At 46.8% G+C, this 20,534-nt stretch overlaps 1 protein-coding gene across 1 annotated transcript; it reads left to right on the forward strand.

Annotated features, from left to right (window-relative positions):
• Window positions 1-19,286: 19,286 nt before the first annotated feature.
• Window positions 19,287-19,772, forward strand: LOC115861869 (large ribosomal subunit protein eL21-like). Its single transcript, XM_060285454.1, has one exon. The coding sequence runs from the start codon at window positions 19,290-19,292 to the stop codon at window positions 19,770-19,772; it is 483 nt and encodes a 160-aa protein (XP_060141437.1). The 5' UTR covers window positions 19,287-19,289.
• The last annotated feature ends 762 nt before the right edge of the window (window positions 19,773-20,534 follow it).

The following is a 20,534-nucleotide window of genomic DNA, read 5'->3' on the forward strand; positions in this document are numbered from 1 at the left end:
CTGCCCCCTGTGCTGGAGTCCCTGGGCAAACCCCCCAGCCAGTCATCTCCCCCTCTGGCCTCACTTTTGCCATGGGCTCCTGGGATGGGTCAGGAGTGCCTGGGGCCCCCGACTGGGCCCACTCGGCGGGGTCGTTTATGCTTTGCAGCAGCCCTGCAGCTACCGGACAAAAGGTCCTATTTGAGGGCGACAGCAGCTCTCATGCTGGGCTCTGCCCCAGTCCTCTCCCGCCCTGGTGGGACCTGGGGCTGGCTCTCCCCTGCCCCACCCTTCCTGTGGGCTCTCAGTCACCCTGTCCCTCTGGTCTGGGCCCAGTGGTCAGGGCTGATGCCCCACAGGCCACCGCTCTTTGCCCTGCTAGGCTACGTGGGCCAGCCCGGTGTGGGACACTTGCCAGACCACCTTTCCTTCCTCCTCGAAGCAGCTCAGCTCCTTTTGGGCCACCTTTCCACCTTCGTCTTTGCTTAGACCCCTGCTTCCAGTCTTGACTCTCCACAGCACCCCTTGAGCCCCTGTCTCCAGAGCAAATCATCAGCCCCGTGAACTGGTCCCAGCCTGGCCCTGTGCTGGGTGCCAGGACGCCGAGGTGCAAGACTCCCCACCCTTGCTCTCCGGCAGTGGGAGCTCAGACCTCCTGGCGTTGACGGCCTTCCTCTCAGCAGATTTTTATCAAGCACCCACTGTGTGCCAGGCACTGTGCTGGGCAGTGAGGATGAGGTAAGATCGCCATGTCCCTGCTCTCACAGAGCTTGCATTCTAGTGAAGGAGGAAGCACAACGCACATAAATGTGACACGTCAGGGGTCAAATGTGATGACACAGAAGCAAGCAGAGTCAGGGGAGATGTGAGGGCACAGGGTGGGGGCCTGGCACACGGTATGGTCAGGGGCCTCACTGATAAGATTGGGGAGCAGTGACTTGTAAGGGGGGAGCCATGTGGACCCCCAAGGACAGAGTATTCCAGCAGAGGTCCTGAAAGGAGGGTGTTTGAGGATGAACAAGGAGGCAGCCAGGTTGGAGCACAGCACCTGGGCGGGGTGACAGGAAGGCTGGCTCACGTGGAGTGGAGCAGTGGTCCTGCGCGTTAGATCCGCCAGGGAGCGTTTAAGAAGTACGGACGCCCAGCTCCAGCTCCAGTGATTCACACGGATTTTCCAGCGGTGAGGCTAGGCATCAGTAGTTTCTTAAAAGCTCTGCAGGTGACCCCAACCGCATAGCCAGGGTTGAGAAGCACTCACATGAGGTGCTGTGGGGCATGGAAGGGACTCTGGATCTCGTTCTGAATGGCGAAGCCACTGACCTCTGTTTTTAAAGGCTCAGAGAGACGAATAGGAGAAGGCAGCCCCCGAGAGGAGGGTGCTATGGGCGGAGGAGGGAAGGACCCGCCCCGCACACACACACACATACAGGCAGTAGGACGAGGCTGCAGCTGAGGGGCGCAGGAGGGGAGGAGGAGCCTCTTCTCGGGGGCGGTGCCCTGAGGTGGGGGCTGTCCCCGCACTCACCGTGAGGCACCTGAAACTCTGGGCAAGGTAGCTTGCTGGGCCACACAGAGCAAGGGAGAGTGTCAGAGTTCAAACCCAAGTCTGCCTACCTGAGCAGTGCAGTGCTTGCACGATACCGTCTGCCTCCCAGGTGGCTGTGGGCGGGCACAGGAGTCTCCACCTTACTGTCTGCTGGGTTCCCGGGAACTGGGAACAGCAGCCTCCGCTCACCTACAGGCATGGCTGAGAGGTGACCAGTAGGTCCCAGTGAGTTAGCTGAAAGTCACTGTGCCCACCCCACCACATGTGCCCTGCCATCACCCAGCCCCTCCTCGGGACCCTCCGAACCTCCCCACCGCTTCAAAAGGCAGTGTTGACCACCAGGGGCCCCAGTTCCTGTGCCAGAGCTGTGACCGGCGTCCTTTCTGATGGTCGGTGCCCAGCTCCGGAGAGCCAGCGCCAGCTCTCCTCAACGGGATGGACAGGGTGGGTGGGCGGCTCCAGAGGGACCGCAGATGCCACTTAGCCACTTCCTTCTCTCTCCTGTCCCCGCTTTCCCTCTGCTACCCCCTCTTTCTGCCCCTCACCTGTCCCTTTCTCTTGCTGGGGTTGCCCTGAGTAACACAAATGCAGAGATCGATCATCTGGCCGGGCCTCTTCCCGAGGGAAGCCTCTCCTAGCTGTCCACCCCAGCCCCAAATCCCTGAGAAGCTCTCTCGATGCCAGGCGGCATCTCTGTCCTCCTGCACGCTTGTCCGTCTCATCCTGGTGATGTCAACACGAGGCATGGCGGTGCTCTGGCCGCAGCTGTGTGAGCAAGCAGATCCAGCCAGAGCGGCGGATACAGGGCTCGGTCCTCTGGGACGCAGTCAGCGCTCCTCCCTGCTCAAAGCTTCTAGCCCAGCCCCTCATCTTCCTGTCTCCTTCTGAGTTCCTCCCTCCCACATTCACTCATTATTCACCTGAGACTTCCTGACTACATGCCAGGCTCTGTTTCCAGTATCTGGGATACAAACTTGACCCTTAGACCCCACTTGCAGGAGCTCAGAGCCTCAACGTCGGATAGGATGCGATCTTTGCTTCCCTCTCATGAGGTCTCAGTTTCTTGGGGGAAGGGGAGTTGTCCATTAGTCATTTTTTTCAAATTTACCAAGGATTTTTGTCTTTTACTTTTTTTTTTTTTGCAGACACAACAAAGACTTTTTATACCATCCATGTTTTCCCTGGAGGAGAGATCAGCTGGGTCCTGGGTCCCTGGGGAGGCATCTTGCACATCCAAGCCTCCAAAATCCATGAATCTGGATTCAAATCCTAGCTCTGCTGTTTGCAAGCTGTGTCACCTTGGGCATGTTTCTTAACCTCTCTGTGCCTCAGTTTCCTTCTCTGTAAAATGGAGTTGGTGACAACACCTTTTCCATGGGATTGTAAGGATTCATGAGAGAATTCCCGTGAGGGGCCTGACACGAGTGCTCAGTGAGCGGTAGCATGAATATCACTCTGCACATGCCCAGTCCCTTCTCCACCAGCAGAAATTCCATCGCCCGCCTTCCCCCAGGGATCCTAGTCCTGGCATTTAAATTAGATCATATTTTTTCTTGTCTTGTATTCTTCACCCTTGATAAGATCTCAATTAGCAAGAATGTATTAAGCATATTCTACCTAAAAGATTTTGCAAGACTTTAAGATTACCTCATCCCAGAGCTTTGTTTCCACAGAGTTTAAAATGTAGCTGGGGAAGTAAACATGGAAAGAGAGTTTAGGATAAAAGGCACTGGGTCACAGGTATCACTCAGTGGATCAGCTGCCTTCTGAAGCAGTGAGCTCTCTGTCCCTAGAAGCATCCAAGCAGAGGCTGGGAGACCACTTGTTGGGAATTCCAGGGGCATGCACTGTTTCTGGTAAGTCCTACCAGGTTGCAGAGGAAGGAGCCGTCTTGGGATAGGCCAGATCTGCCCCTGGTCTGACCATGTTCCTTGGGTCTCTACTTTGCCAAGCAGGGCGGCAAGATACAGCCCACAGGTAAGAAGCATTCCTCAGAGATGCCGAGAGGACTGTGGCCAACAGTGGTTGCAGGCTTGCAAACACCCTTCCACCTGGGTTGCAGGATGCCTGGAGCATCCGACTGGGCCATTTGCTTTGAGGCCAGACTGCCTTGGCCTTTCAAGACCTGGGGCTGACTCTCGGGTGTGGGAATTCCTAAAGCTGGAGCTGATGAGGACAGGAGGGAGGGCTGCCTTGGAGCAGGGGGATGGGCCCAGTACCGTTTCATGACTTGAGGTGATGACTTGAAGTTTACCCTCCACCACCTGTGACTCTACACCTCTGGCTGTAATGGAATTGACTGCCCAGCTTTAGGGTACCAGAGGAGGGGGAAAGGTTGGAATTTCCAAGCAATAGAGGCAGTGCCGTGTGGAGGTCAAGAGCAGAGCTCTAGTGCCTTGGCTCGAATCCTGGCTCCGTCACTTCCTAATTGTGGGATCACATAAAATGGCTTCTCCGTGCCTCAGTTTCTGCATAGGTAGAATGGGGTGATCATAGGATTAGTGTGAAGATTAGATGAGTTAATACATGGAAAGCGCTCAGAATTTATTGGCCACGTAGAAAAGCACCGCCTGAGTGTTGGCTGTTGTTTTGTTGCCTGTCCTCTAGGGTGGAAGCAGGCATCACTCTCTCAACGGGGGAAGGGTTGTAGGGGACACAACAGTGAATAAAACCCCTCTGTCCAGGGGAACCCACCCATCCTGCCAAACTGTCACCAGAGTTTCAGAATTCTGATGTCCCTTATCCTAACAGATGTATGTTAGGCAAGGTACTGTGAACTTAACAAACATTATTTAAATTAAAACAATTTTTTTTTAATTTAACAGACTTTTTTGTTTTAATGAACACACCATTTTACTCCAAATTACTTAAGAAATAGTAAGAGGTTTACAACAGTTGGGGACAGAGATTGTCACAGTGGCACTGTTATACACAGTAAAAAGATGGAAGCAACATAAATATCTCACAAGAGAAGTATAAATACATGTTTTTCCACCCATTACATAGCTAGTATGGAAAATTTGTATCTCACTTTCTTCTCAAAGCCTATTTCAACTCATGGGAAACTGCTTATGACATTCTTATGAAAATTATTTACAACATAATTATGTTATGACATAGGTGAAATACACTGGCTGTAAAAATACGCAGTATGTAAAATATATAGTCCTAATTTTGTATTTATACAAGTATTCATGACAAAACAACTAGAAGTGTGTATACAGATGAGTGAATATCACTTTCTCCATCATGAATTTCTCCATTATCTCAATTTTTCACAATGAACATGGGTTATCTTTATGGTCAATGAAAAGGACAACAAAAGCCATTATTATGATTATATTGTCTCTATCAGTTGGGTTTCCATGGCTCTAGAGTGTTTACTCCCATTTCCCCTGATGTACATGTCTGGAGAGATGCTCACAGAGAGGATGGCTCTGTGTTCCCATGACCAGGGCTGGCCCCTCCTGGTCACTGCCCACTGCGAGGAGGATCCATGGGGACCACATTGGCTCTGGGCTTGGAGGGGCCCCTAACAGACGTTTATTAAAAATCTCCTTGGTCCAAATCACTCTGTGAAGCACTAAAGATTCAGAATTAAGTAAACAGTTCTCTTTCCTCAAGGAACTCACTGGCTGGTCTGGGAGAGAGAAGCCGATTGCAGAAATGTTGACAGTAATGGGCTGTTATCTGCACCTGCGAGATGCAGCTAATCCCAGAGGGTGTGAGCGGCCTGCCCAGGGGGCTTGTCACTTGCCTGCCTCCCTGCCCCTTCCTCAACCTCTGCCTACCTATCAGTCTTGCAAGCCTCAGAAAGTGAGTTGGACCTCTAGGCTTCATAGTTCATATTAGTGAATGAAAATGAATTAACATAGAAATGAAACCTCTGATACGTTAGGAACCTGCTGGAACCCACCTCTGCAAGTCCTTCCCTTCCTTGCCTGCATCAGTGAGCACCCCCAGGTGATGCTCTACTTTGAGCTTAGACCTCTCTAGACACAGTGCCATTTAGTCACGTGGTAAAGCCGGTCTTGTTTCTAGGTGTTTCCATACTCCTCCAACCCCCATTCCGACCCCCCAAATATTCAAAACAATGTGGCCCTGGGCTGCAGAGGAGCTCCTAGAGGACTCAAGACATGCTGTTGACTGTCCCACTGTCATCTCTCAGGGGCTGTGCCCATCCCCAGCAAGTGCCCCAGCCCTCTGTGTCCCAGCCCTGACCCTCCTCTCTCTCTGGTCCCGTACCTGATCACCCACTGCACACTCCTCGCTCCTGCTAGCAGACCCAGGACCACCTTTCCCCGAAGGTGCCTCTTCCTTCAAGCCTTCGTACGTCTGCCCGGACATCCCCTCCCACCTCCTGCAGCAGCTCAGTCAGACTCTGGGCCTCGGGCAGGTGGTGGGACTCAGTGCTCCTGTCCCTACAGTGATGGGGTTGGGGGGTGCAGATGCCCTCAGAGTGTCCTCCCTGCTCCTGATTTTACATCAACCTGTCTGTTCTCACTTTAGGGTTTTGTGGGAGCCATTTTCCTCTCTCCTCCTTTTAAGCATGCCTCAAACCCTCCTCCAGGAAGCCTTCCCTGATCAACTCCTTGAGTACTATGTGCTCAGTTCTGCTGGCACCAAATAGGCTGACGCAAGGCTTCATGGGGCCTTAGCCCCTCATAACCTCCATTTCCCAAGAGGCTACCCAAATATACACAACCTAAGGAAAAACAGAGAGCCTAGTATGGAAGTGTGACCTCCAGGTAAGTTTTCCAATAACCGCCCCCCCACCGGCCGCACTTCACCCCATCCTAGCCACCACCACCACCCCCAGCCCGACTGCCTAGAAATTCTCACAGCCTGTGGTCTGCGCTCATGTATCCAGGTTTCCAACGTGTTAGGTCTCTCCTCTGGGTTCAGGTTGCAAGCTGCCTGGGTTGAAGAGGGCAGTGTCCTCTTGAGTGTGCCTCCCCCAGGCATGCCATCCCACTCCCCAATTGCTTTGTTAGGATAATGACACCAGTTGGTGACCAAGTAATGTATTTATAGTTATTGAGGTGCTTTCATGCATGGTAGCCCATTTTGCTCTGAAAACACCCTGTGTGGTAGACAGGGCATGTGGGATGACCCCATTCAACGGATGTGGAAACTGAGCCCCTGGGAGGTTTAACACCTTGCACATAGTTAATTAAGTGACAAAGCAAGGCCTCCCACCAGGTATGCCTGCCTGCCTCACTGCCCTGTGAACTGCTTTGCTTGCCAGCTCAGGTTTTAATCCGTTCCAGTGTCAGGGCTGTTGAGCAGGGACCCCCAGGGCTGACGGCGGAGCCAGAAGAAGCAGATTTGACTTCTAATCTGACTCACCCAGCTGGTTCAGAATGCAGCCAAAATGGGGGCATTTGCTCCTGCTTCCACTCCCCTTCCCCTCTTCCACAGCTGCTTTGGCATCCTCTTGCCGCCCTCTGCACCCCTCCCTCCCCACCCCCAACTTTGGGAGCCGTGGGGTGGGGTCCCAGGAGGATGTGAGCCTATGGACAGGCGGGATGTTTTTCCTACTCTGTATTGTTCTGCCCATGCCCATTGTGTGGGCTGAGAGCAGGACGTCACCAAGTCGCCTGGCAAACTTTCAGCAGAGCTGGGGAACATTTCCGGAGGGAACTGACCCATTATGAATGGCTGAAGCTTTTTACAAGCTTTGGTATTTCTTTGGATCGGCCGGACTGGGGGAGCCAGGGAAAGGAAAGACTTGAAGACTTCCGGTTCCTGGCAGCCAACGGCAAGGCTGAAGGTCCCAGGGACCTTGGCAGACCTGAGGTTTGCCAACACCTAACCCCAACTTGGGATGGCTCACACCTGAGGGTAGGAATGGACCCAGTCACCTTGAAAAGCTTCCCTGTGCTCACCCAAGGGGAAATGCAAGGTCAGAATTGTTTTAAAGCTGTCCCGTGTTTGCTGTGGGGTGAGTAATGCTCAGTGTTTTCAACTCACAGCTCTTCCTTCCCAGGGGAGGCATTTATTTATGCATCTCTCTTTACCACTAGACTGGCTGTGCCTTCAGAGCGGTTCCTGGATGCCAGGTGCTTTGCATCAGTTTTCTCATGGTTTGATTGAATCCTGGCAGCAAGAGGATTATAGGCAGGTATAGTACGCCGTTTCTTATAGATGCGGAAACTGAGTCTCACAAAGGTTAGGAATTAGTTCCAGCCCACACAGTTACTTCATGGCAGAGCTGGGATTTGAACTCAGGTCTGTGACAGTCCACGATCTGCAGCAGGATTTCTCAAACATTCACTTGCATAAGAGTTGACTGGAGTGCTAGCTAAGAATGCAGATTTTGGGGCCCTGCATTCTCCCCAATTCTAATTCAATAAATCAGGGTGGGGCAGGAAATCTGCATTTTTGCCAAATAACAGGGGATTCTGAAGCACTTGAGCCACAGGTCGAGAAACACTGCCTTGGGGGTTGGTCTCCGTTGTATGATTTTAGCCAAGAGAGCAGCATCCTGGACTAAAAACAGAGGCGCAGCCCCAGGCCCCTGCTGAGACCTCAGGAGGTGGCCCTGTCCCCTCATTTGTCCCTGCCTATGTGTGAAACCCAGGAGAAGCAGCCTGGAGCCTCAGAAGACAAAGGGAACCCGTCTGCAGCATAGAAAATTCTCCCATCACCCTTTATAATATTTGAAACACACAAGATAGGAAACTGAGCAACAAAGTCAGAGTAAAGGGGCCCTCGTTCACCCCTCAGACTTTTATGGACCCCTGCTATGGGAAAGGGCTTGGGACAGACTCCTCTGAAGTTCTGAGGTGGCAAGTACAGCTGGATACATCAGGAACCTCCTGCTTCAGAGTTACCTGGGGGTTTGCTAAGATGCAGAGTCCTGGGGCCCATCCCAGACTTCCATAGCCAGAATCCCTGGGGGGTAAACTCTAGGTGAACTCATTTTGCTTTAAATGTGTTTCCCAGACAATTCTGAAGCAAATAGAGGTTTGAGAACTGGTGGCCAGAGGGCCTGGGAAGGAAAGGAATTCCCGAAGCTGAGGACCCCAGGAGGGCCCCAAAGCTACAGCCTGGGTGGGAATCCCTGGGGTGCAGCTGCGGACTAGTGAAAGAGGCGCCACACTTAGTGTGTGGAATTCTGGGTTTGAACGCTGGCTTGGCCACTCTGCACTCCTGGGCAAGTGACAACCTCCCTGAGCTCAACTCCTCACAGGTCAAATGAGGATAATCCGTCCACCTCTGCGCCTGGCTATGAAGACCCAGTGAGCACACAGTGGGCGCTGAACGGACAGCAGCAGGTGAGCGGTGGAAGAAGCCGATTCTAAGTTTTCAGGCAATGCTGTCAGGGCTCCCAACAGCATCCAGCTGCCACAGACCCACTTCACTCTGTTGGAGAACCAAGGGCTGGGTTGGGCGATGGGGGTTAGAATTCAGAATCATGACTTGTGGACTCTGATGGAGTGGCCTGGGACACCCTCAGAGGGTCAGAAGCCCTGAAGCCCTGAAGCCCTGTGGTCTGAAGGACCCTGAAGCCCAGGTCGTGTCTGGAGGGCTGTTTCCACCACTCCACTCCCCTGTCCATCCACTTCCCAAACCCTCAACTTCACACCAAGAATCACACCATAAGCATGGGCTCCGAGAGGTCAGCCCAGGGGCCCTTCCCCGTATGGCCCTCACTGCTACTCAGTCTTGTTTCCCTGGAGTTGTCTCTGTTGAGCTGGGGGAACTAACTGTTCCTCTCCTCCTTCCCATCACCCTTGGGTGCCTCGAAGGACCCCTATCCCCTCTTCCTTGACCATTATGCCCTCTTTAGAGGCTCCTTTTCCCCCTTTCCCTCTCAGGAAGCCCAGGGGTCATCCTCAGGCCAACTGCTAACTTCCTCCGGGGAAAAGATCTGAGAAACCAGTTCATACCCCGTGGGTACACTAAGCAGGCCAGAGGCCCTCCCCTGGAATAGGTGCACTTTACAAGCAGCTGTAAGAAAGCAGTCCAGGGGGACCTGAAGAGGGCCTCTCCCCTGGCAGTACCGCCTTGAGGTTAAGAGTACAAGCTCCGGAGGCAGAGGGTTCATCCTGGCTAGACCATGCATTAGCTGAGTGACCTTGTGCCACCTGCTTCAGTTTCCTTATGTATCAAACAGAGAAATAGCAAACGTATCCACTTCTTTAATGCAGGCACATGTTAAGTCTCAACATGTCTGGCACATATTAAGTACTCAATAAATGTTAGTCATTATTGCTCATTAGTGGAAGGATTTGGAACATTTACTAGTCTGGATTTCATAGGTAAATGCCTGTGTCCATCCAGGGCTGTGTGCCCACCAAGCCCAAGCTTAGCCCTAGCTGTCATCTAAAGGGAATGCTGCACATGGGGCCAAGTGTCTGAGTTCTTGAGCTGGGATTCATCCTCTTGGTAAATCTCCTTGGGAATAAGGATAAGGATGAGGGCAACAGCGGCCTGATTAGGGGAGAGTCTCTATTAGTATCTCTTAAGCCAGGGCTTAAGGGAAAGCATAGGTGGATATGAAGGGAATTTGACATCTGCTTCTCTCTTAAGGTTCAGTTGCCTGTGAACTGGGGGTAGGGCTTCGTAAATCACTGGGTTTCTGCACTCTGAGATCCTGGGAAGGAGTGGGATTCTCTGACAGCTTTGTGCTTCTGTAACAGTCTGTGAGTCTGCGAAAAGGCAAGTAACAGGCTCAAATCCTCCAAGAAAGGGGATGGAGGGTGGGGCCTGTTCTTCCTGCTCCTATCATCTCCTTCCCTTCTGCCTAATTTCCCTCTCGATAGGAGCAGGCAAGAAGACTCAGAAGGCTTCTAGAAGAGATTGGAAGTCTTCAGGGCAAATGTCACCTCATCTCCCAGCCCCACTTTTTCCAACAGACATGAGAAAATACCTCCTCTCCCTTGGGCAGACCAGCCACCCTGGGGAGAGCCCTTTCTCCTCAAACTGGACCACTGGGGACTGATCCTTGCCCACCATTGGTTTGGAAGATGCAGTTCTCTGTGAAGAATGCCGCTAGGTAGAGGGCCCCACCAGGATGGGAGCAAAGACTGCGGCCAGGTCAGGCAGGACAGCAAGATCACGCCCCAGAAACCCACGAACAGAAAGGAGACACCAAAGCGAAGTGAGCACTGCAGCCAACAGTAACTCTCTTAGCACCTCCATCTCACAGAAGGTGGAGGAAACCACAAGAGAGCCGTTGGGCCCACACTCTCCCTACGTTCATCCTGAGTCAGCACCTGGGCTGCTCCCGGAGGCTCAGTGACTCATAAGACAAGGGCCACAAGCATGAGGAATCCAGTCCAGAGGGAGACAGCGTGTCACCTGGGCATAGAGGAGGGCGCCACTGATTCTCTCTAGGCGGGAGAACATTGAAGCTGGACGCTGAAGGCTAGGTTGCATTTCTACAGGACAGTGGGGAACAGCAAAGGGGACTTGTTCAGGGGTCACAAAGCCTCCTGTGGGGGGCAGGGGGAGGGGTGATAGGAGAGGATGGAAATGTAGGCAGGGCCTCGAAAGACATATTGAAGACACTGACCTTTACCCTGTGGACTGAGGGGAGTGGAAACACACATAATTTTTTCCCTGATTATTAGGAGCAATATACCTTTGGCATAAAAACCAGAGAAACAGGGCTTCCCTGGTGGCGCAGTGGTTGAGAGTCCACCTGCCGATGCAGGGGACATGGGTTTGTGCCCCGGTCTGGGAAGATCCCACATGCTGCGGAGCAGCTGGGCCCGTGAGCCATGGCCGCTGAGCCTGCGCGTCCGGAGCCTGTGCTCCACAACGGGAGAGGCCACAACAGTGAGAGGCCCGCGTACCGCAAAAAAAAAAAAAAAAAAGAAAAAAACACAAAACACAAAAAACCAGAGAAACAGAAAAAGTATAAAGAAGAAAATTAAAATCACTCATATGTCAACTACCCAGAAATAACCACTGAGGTTTTCCTTTCAGACTCTTTCTTATAAATAAGAGACCTTTAAAAAGGGCATATGTAGGATAGATACAACATGTAATATATAGTCATATTAATATAGCAAAATGCATATTTCATATTAAAAGATTATGTTATGTTAGAACATAATCTGAATTCAGAGAATATATCAATTAACATACAAGTTATTATATAATAACTTAGTATAATATAGTTCATTTTAAAGAAAACTAAATTGAGATGTTATAAAGAGGGAGTTTTCATTTTTATTTGTTTATTTTTAATAGACAACATATTCGTGTGCTCCATAATTCAGAAGGCACAAGAGGTTATATAGTGAAAATGTCCCTATTGCTCCATCCCCTACCATCTAGCTCTCCTCCTTGGACTCAATAAATGTTGTTGTAACCTTCCAGGGGTTTTATGCATAGACAAGAAGATAAACATATTATTTTCTCCCCCTTTACACAAATGTTACACAATTGTTAGCCACTTATTCTGCATCCTTCAGTTTTTACTTAGTATATCTTGGATACCATTTCCTATGAATGTATAAAAACTCCTCTCATTTTTTATGGCTACATACTTTTCCATCATACGAATGTATTCTAATTTATTCAGCAAGTCTCTACTAATGGTCATTTGGGTTTTCTCTAATCTTTTGCATTTATAAACAGTGCTGCCATAAATAACTCTACATATGTCGTCTTGCACAAGTAAAACTCCATATGCAGCATAGCTTCCTAGAAGTGCAGTTACAGGTCAAGGGTCAGGTGCAGTTATAATTTTGATGCATATTTCTTAACAGCCCTCTGTAGAGGTGATACTAATTGCTTTAAAATGTCCCTCTTTTGGTGTAAATGAGGGATAAAATCAGGTCTGAACTTAGAGTATAAGGAGGCTGGATTAGAAGTGGGCAGGCAGGAACCAGTTTGGAGGCCACTGCAATAGTGCAGGAGAAACCTGCCTAGAACTGAACTATGGGTCAGGACCATTGGACAGAGGAGCCGGAGCCCTGAATTCAAGAAACATTCTGGACTTAGAACTGATAGGATAGAGACACAAACTGGCATTTGGATGTGAGGGTGCAAAGGTCTCTAACAGAGTGACTGGGTGGGTCTGGAAATAGCATCTGAAGTAAAAAGGTGAAACAAAAGCTGCAAACAGAGAAGGAAGGAGCCCCCTGGAGCCTCGTTTCTCGAAGTGTAGAGACATTTATTATAATGATAATGCTCTTACTTTGTTTCTCCTACATCAAGGAAAATGACCTTCACTCTGGAAAAGGTAAAACAGACACATTAAGAGGGAACTGAAGATTCCCCTTTAAAAAGACATTATTGGTCACATGTGTTCGACACTTCTCTTTCCTGACCCCACGAAAATGATTATAAAGCAATGAGCAAATGTTACCCTCCCAGTGATGAAGAGAACAGGAGGGAGGCCACTGCGGATAAACGTTCTCAGCAAATATATAGGAGCTGAGAAATGGAGAAGAGAGTGGTCATTGATGAAGTGGGTGGAGGACAGTGAACCCAGAGGAGCAGGCAGCGAGAGAGAGAGACGGCTGCACGTTACCGCAGCAGAACCACAGTGGAGCTCAGGCCTCTGAGATGCTATGAGGGTGGACGGTGTAGAGGAAGCAGGAGACATAGCCACCACTGAAGTGAGGAGGACTGGCCAACGGTACATGGAACAGTCAATTCCCAAGCAACACACAGGGCAGCCAGGGATCCATCTCCAGTCGGAGGCTTCAGTTCAATGGTCCCAAAGCAGGGGCTTCCACCTCTAATACTGGAGTCCTCGTGTGATGCAGGCTCACTGCCGAAATGAAATGAAATCTGCCACCTGACCAGCCCAGCCTCACTCTTAAATATGAAAAGACAAAGATCATCAGACATTTGAAAAAAAGCCTCTGGCATGAAAAAAAATAAAGATAAATGGTGTGGGGGGGTAACATAATGTCCATAATGGACATATTCCATTATTTCTCTTTAGAGAAATAATTTAGGAAACAGAAGACTAAAGAAATTTTCAGTAACTAATAGGTAATCAGGGCGATTTGAGGAGGTGTTGCATCCCTAAACAAGTATAGGATGCTATGAAAGGAAGACCAGAAAATAAATGTGAGCTCCTGGAAATAAAAGATAGGATTATGGAAATTGAAATTTCAATAGAAAGTATTGGGATGTAAGAGAATTAGAGAAGTAGTTTCATGTCTGGATAAGAGAAACATCCAGAAAAAAAGTAAAGAGAAAAGCAGAAGAGAAGAAATTCTCAGATAAGAAAATAAAATAATTCCCCAAAGCTGAAGGACAACTTGTAAAGGGGACACCAAGAATACAGCGCAATGAGTGAATAAGGGACCCACATATGAGCACCATCATGGTGAAATTTTAGAATAACGGTGATAAAGACAGGATCCTAAAATTTCCCTAGAGGAGAAGAAAATTTACCTCTAAAAGTATAAGAATCAGACTGGTCTCAGGGCTCTCATTAGCAAAGGCTACACTGATGCCTTCAACATTCTGTGAAAAAAGCCATTTTCAACAAAGAAGTCTATATCCATCCAAATTATCATTCAAGTGTGAGGGTGGAGCTGTAACACTTTGAGAAGCTAGGGACTCAGAAAATCTATGACATACCGCCCACTCCTTTTTTTCTTTCTTTCTATTTTAATAACAATTTTTTAAATTGAAGTATAGTAAATTTACAATGTTGTGTTAGCTTCAGGTGTACTGCAAATTGATTCAGTTACATATATATATATATATATATATATATTCTTTTTCAAATTCTTTTCCATTATAGGTTATTACAAGACACTGAGTATAGTTCCCTGTGCTATATGATAGGTCTTTGTTGTTTATTTTATACATAGTAGTATATATACATTAATTCCAAACTCCTAATTTATCTCTCCCCACACACATACACTCCTTTTTAAGAAATTACCTGAGATGTGGTGCAGCAAAATGATAGCCTAAACAAAAACAAAAACCAAGGGAGGGAGGGAGGAAGAGAAGAAGGAAGGAAGGAAGGAAGGAAGGAAGGAAGGAAGGAAGGAGGGAAGGAAGGGAGGGAGGGAGGGAGGGAGGGAGGGGAGAGAAAACAGTGGGACCCGTCAAGGGCATCAGTGAAAAGAAGTCCCCGACCAACAACTATGTAAGAGAAAAGCAACACGCCCAAATTAGAGCATATAATGGAGAGGGCCCCGTGTGAGGTCCCTGGGAAAAAGAGGAACCTCAGAAATAGAATACTCGATAGGCTGAAAAGTAGGAAACAAACATGAAGAAATAATCATGGCAAGTAAAGAGAAGAAGAGGAGGGGTAAGGGGAAGGAGAAGAAAGGCAATCTGAAACTATGAAATACTAAAACAAATAAAAGAAAGAAACATAATTATAGGACATTGCTGGCTCTGCAATAAACAACATTTACATTGTTACAAATGTAAACATTATTTATTGGTTTTAAACTTTTAGAACCAACTAATAGGCAAAGCACAGAAGACTTAATTATGGTTAGAAAATTATATATACAGGTAATCAACTTTGAGCATTTAAAGTAAATGTTCAGAAGACAGAAGCTGGGAAGGGGAGCTAAAAGGGAAAGGTAGGAGTGATATCCTTATCCTTCAAAATAGTGAGTCAAAACTACTATCCATAGCTGATGGTATGAGAAATAAAGATATAAATATGTTACTTAAAGCAACATACGTAATCAACAGATTTATTTTTATTTTATTTAGAGGAATTAAATAAAAACAGTTATACAACCATGTTGTGAGTAGGGTGGGGGAGAGTTATTTGGATGATATATATATGAACTAAATCCTTATTTTTCATAGTTATAAATAAAGAAAGGATGTTTTAAACTGAGAAATCCAGAAACGGCCACATAAGCGCATTATTTAGAGATATAGAAGTCATTCCCAGAATAAAGAGCTAAAAGATTTAGAAGCAGTTGCCTCTGGGAGCAGGACTAGAGGGGGAAGGAATGAGGTGGGACTGTTCCTTGCAGGCTCTTCTGTTCTACTTTATTTTTAACCATGTACATGAATTACTTGGATATAAAAATTTAAGTACATCACAAGATAGATGAGAGCTTATGTGGCTGCAGATGAATTCTGGGGGCCAGATTCAGATGAATTAGACACAGGGCCATGAAATACCTTGCAGGTAGGACTAAAAAACAACCTGGGTAAATGATGAGGACATTGGAGATAAGAAAATGTTCATTTTCACAAAGAGACAGAAGGTATTTCTGGAAACCATATACCAAATGGCTCAATATAGAATCCTGGCAAAATTCTAGCACAGATTATTAAACAGATGGCTTGGGAGTGCTTTGTGATTTATTTATTTATTTATTTATTTATACTCTGCCTCCTTCCAAAAAGAAGGATTTGTAGTGGCTTATAGAGAGACGTACAATACAATAAGATTAAAAAAAAATTTTAATGAGAAAAGAGTCTCAAAAAGTTAAACTTAAAAGTACTATATGATCCAACAAACCCACCTGTAGGTATATACCCAAAAGAACTGAAACATGTTCACATAAGAACTTGTAAATGAATGTTTGTAGCAACATTTTTCATGATAGCCAAAAAGTGGAAACCCAAATGTCCATGGAAAAACAAAATGTGGTACATCCATTTTGAACAATAGAATATTATTAGGCTATGAAAAGGAATAAAGTATTGATACATGCTACCATGTGAGTGAACCTTGAAAACATTATGCTAAATTAATGAAGCCAGACATAAAGGGCCACATAATTATATGACTCCGTTTATACAAAATGTCCAGAATACACAAATCCATAGACAGAAAGTAGATCATTGATTGCCAGGTTGAGGGGAAGAGGGATTGAGCATGGGTAATGGGGTGATGAAAAGGTTTTGGAATTAGGTAGTGGTGATGTGAATATACTAAAATCCACGAACTGTACACTTTAAAAGAGTGGATTTTATAGTATGTGAATTATATCTCAGTTAAAAAGCATTATTATGGGGAAGATTGAGGAAAGGAGGATGAAGAGAAAAGGACAGAAAATAAAGAGGAATCAAGTCAGTATACAACACATATACCGTAAAATTCCATATAGGTGATAAAGGTGGATCATGACTTTGACCGTGAGCTTCCCAGCAGCTACTACAAGCTTGGAAAGTAGTGATAATTAAATGATTCCCAGCATCATCTTATAAACATGAAATGGTTGCTCAGGAGAATCACAGCTTTTCCTGGTGCAGATGCCCAATAGGAATTTCTGTGCGTCTTTGTATAATGGTCCATTGGCAACAACATCCCTACCATAACTCCAGTCACATATCTTCAAGTTGCTCAAACTAGGCATAAAGTCCAAGGATAATTCAGTAAAGGCACTTTAATGAGGGGCCTAAATGGTGCAGGATATGCGAGCGGCTCCTGTTGATAAAATGTGGATCCTCTGGAGCAGTGGTTTCCAACCTTGGCTGTGCGTTAGAAAGCCCTGGGGAGCTTTTGCAAACTACCAACCCACGACTCCATCAACCAGAAAGTCTGACTTTTCTGAGATTCCAACATACATACTGTCCCCAACTTACGATGGTTCGACTCCTGATATTTTGACTTTACAATGATGTGAAAGTGATAGGCACTCAGTAGGAGCCGTACCTGGAGTTTCGAATTTTGATTTCTGGGCTGTCGATCTGCAGTACAATATTCTCTCATGATCCTGGGCAGTGGCAGTGAGCCAGAGCTCCCAGTCAGCCAGGGGCCATAGAAGTAAACAACCAATACAGTTACAACCATGCCTTACCTGTAAGACCTTTTTGTTTTTCACTTTCAGTACAACTTTCGATCAATTACATGAGATATTCAACACTTAATTATCAAATAGGCTTTCTGTTAGATGATTTTGCCTAATGGCTAATGTAAGTGTTCTGAACACGTTTATGGTAGGCTAACCTAAGCTATGATATTTGGTAAGTTAAGTGTATTAAATATGTTATTGGGGGGGGCGGGGGGGCTTGCAGGATATCAGTTCCCCGACCAGGGATTGAACCTGGGCCATGGCAGTGAAAACCCGGAATCCTAACCGCTAGGCCTCCAGGGATCTCCCTATTAAATGCATTTTTGACTTAATGATATTTTCAACTTACAATGGGCTTATGGGGACGTAACTCCATGGTAAGACAAGAAGCCAAGTCTGAGAACTACCGACTAAATACAATAGATGAGTTGTACATCCCTCATGGAATCCTCTATGAATATTATTTCTTCCTCAGTTTTTCATAAGTTCAAGGTTATGACAGTTAAACATATATTCGCATGGCTAATATTTTCTGAATGCCTGCTAAGTGCCAGGAAGGTGCTGTATAGTGCCCCTGAGCATTAACGTGTGACTCAACTTCCGTCCTCGAGGAGCTGACGTTTGATCCACACTATGAACACCCCAGCTGGTGACCACAAGAAAGGGAGGTAAGTGAGGAGACGGGGGGAACACAAGGCAGGCAAAACAGGCAGCCCTGAGTTGGTGGGGAGCTCCCGGTAGAACGTATAGCTCATCTGAGCCCTGAGGAAAGGTTCATCAGGAAAGAGGAGGGTGGAGAATGGTGCAGTGCGTTCAATACTTTTCTCAGTGATTTGGGTGAGTACAGTCATCCCGTGGTATCGCAGAGGACTGGTTCCAGTACCCACCATGGATACCCAAATCTGTGGATGCGCAAGTCCCATAGTCAGCCCTCCATATCCCAGGTTCTGCACCTGAGGATTCAACCAACCTCAATACTGTATTTACTGAAAAAAAGCTGCCTATAAGTGTACCCGCGCAATTCAAACCCATGTTGCTCAAGAGTCAATTGTATTAGTAAATATACATTATGCATGTGAGGTATCATCCTTCTCTGGAACAGCTGGAGGGGTAGCCTTTCTGCTGCATGGCTGAATTGGAACCCGAAGCATGCTGGCAGGGAAGGGGAACCCAAAACAAAACTAAATGAGACACGGGAGCAGGGGAAGGCAAAGGAGAAGTGTGAACAACACCGAAGAGTGTCTACCAGCGGCTTTGCATATGCTCTAATTTCATCCCACCATAACACTGTAAGAATTTGACATTTTACAATTGAAGAAAATTAGGTTTATCATGTCAAGCCCTGAGTTGTCATGGCCAAGTGTGGGCCCAGAACATAGTCCAGGCCTGACCCACTCCCAGGTCCAGATTCTTTCCATTATTCAACGTACACCAAGGCTTATACTTGGATTCAATACATCGACTGCTCATAAATGAGATGGGAAGACTTGGTTCAACAGCAGCTCTTGTGGGGGAAAATGTTAATAGCTATAAGCTCAAGCACAAGTCTTAGGTGTGTAAGTAGGAGTGTGAGAGGCAGATGGTGTCGTGGGAAGGATCCAGTGTTTGGAATCGGGATACCTGGGCTCAAAATTCAGCTTCAATACTTACTAGGTGTGAGATTTTGGGCAAGATACTGTGCATTCCTGAGTCAGTTTCCTAATCTATAAAAAGGGGATAATAAGGCCTATATCACAGGATCATTGTGAAGATTACAGATAATGTAGGTACAGACAAGAAGCAGATATTTACATTACTCAGTTATTACACATAACTGAGACAAGACATATCCGGAATATATCAAAAACTCCTAAATAAGTTTTTAAAAGACAGACAATCCAATTTTTAAAGTAGTCAGAAGACTTGAAGGGGCATTTCACAAAAGATGATAGGCAAGTGGCCAATAAGCACACGATAAGATACTGAGCAGTATTTATTGTGAGGGAAATGCAAATTAAAACCACTGAGATAGCTTCTTTTCGGCTGGAACCACCATCTTCCAGTAATTCGCCAAAATGACCAACACAAAGACAAAGAGGAGGGGCACCTGCTACATGTTCTCTAGGCCTTTTAGGAAACACAGAGTTGTTCTTTTGGCCACATACATGCGAATCTACAAGAAAGGTGATATTGTAGATATCAAGGGAACGGGCACTGTTCATAAAGGAATGCCCCACAAATGTTACCATGGCAAAACTGGGAGTGTCTACAATGTTACCCAGCATGCTGTTGGCATCCTTGTAAACAAACAAGTTAAGGGCAAGATTCTTGCCAAGAGAATTAATGTGCATATCAAGCATATTAAGCACTCTGAGAGTCGAGATAGCTTCCTGAAACAGGTGAAGGAAAATGATCAGAAAAAGAAGGAAGCCAAAGAGAAAGGTACTTGGGTTCAACTGAAGCTCCAGCCTGCTCCACCCAAAGAAGCACACTTCATGAGAACCAATGGAAAAGAGCCTAAACTGTTGGAGCCCATTCCCTATGAATTCATGGCATGATGGGTGTAAAGAAAATAAAAGACCTGGACTGTAAAAACAAACAAACAAACAAACAAAAAACCACTGAGATACTGGTATACTACCAACACAATGATTAAATGAACATGGCTGCCAATGCCAAGTGTTGGCAAGGAAGTGGAGCAACTGGAACTCTAGTAAGTTTGTACTCTGATACAATCACTTTGGGTAACTGGTAGCATCTACTAAAGTTAAACCAACCCCACAACCTAGCAATTTCACTTCTGGGCACTATCTCAATAGTACATGAATGTCCACAGCAGCTTTATTTATAATAGCTCCAAACTGGACACAACCTGAATGTCCATCGATAGTAGACAGGATAAATAAATTGTGGTGTATGCATATAATGTTCTCCTATATAGCAATGAAAAATAATGAACTACTACTCTCATAGACATAACATTGAGCAAGTACGGTACTCTTTCTGGGGTGGGTGCTGGAAGTGCTCTATATTTTGATCTGGGTGGGAGTCACCTGGCTATGTAAATACATATGTAAAAATTCAACGTGTTCACTTAAGGCTCATGCACGTTAATGTATGTAAGTTTAACCTCGATTAAAAAAAGTAAACAAAAAGTTATTGTATGTCATGTGCTTGGCACACAGTGGGCACTCAATAAATAGCTGTCAAAACTCTCCTTTTCTAGAGAAGAGGAGGCAGCAAACTCATTGCACTGTGTGCCGATTAGGCCACTTGGGAGCCCTCGGTGTGGTGCTGGGAGCCTCCCTTTTTAAGAGGGT

Source organism: Globicephala melas, chromosome 1 (assembly GCF_963455315.2).
Source record: "Globicephala melas chromosome 1, mGloMel1.2, whole genome shotgun sequence".
Classification (NCBI taxonomy): Eukaryota; Metazoa; Chordata; class Mammalia; order Artiodactyla; family Delphinidae; genus Globicephala; species Globicephala melas.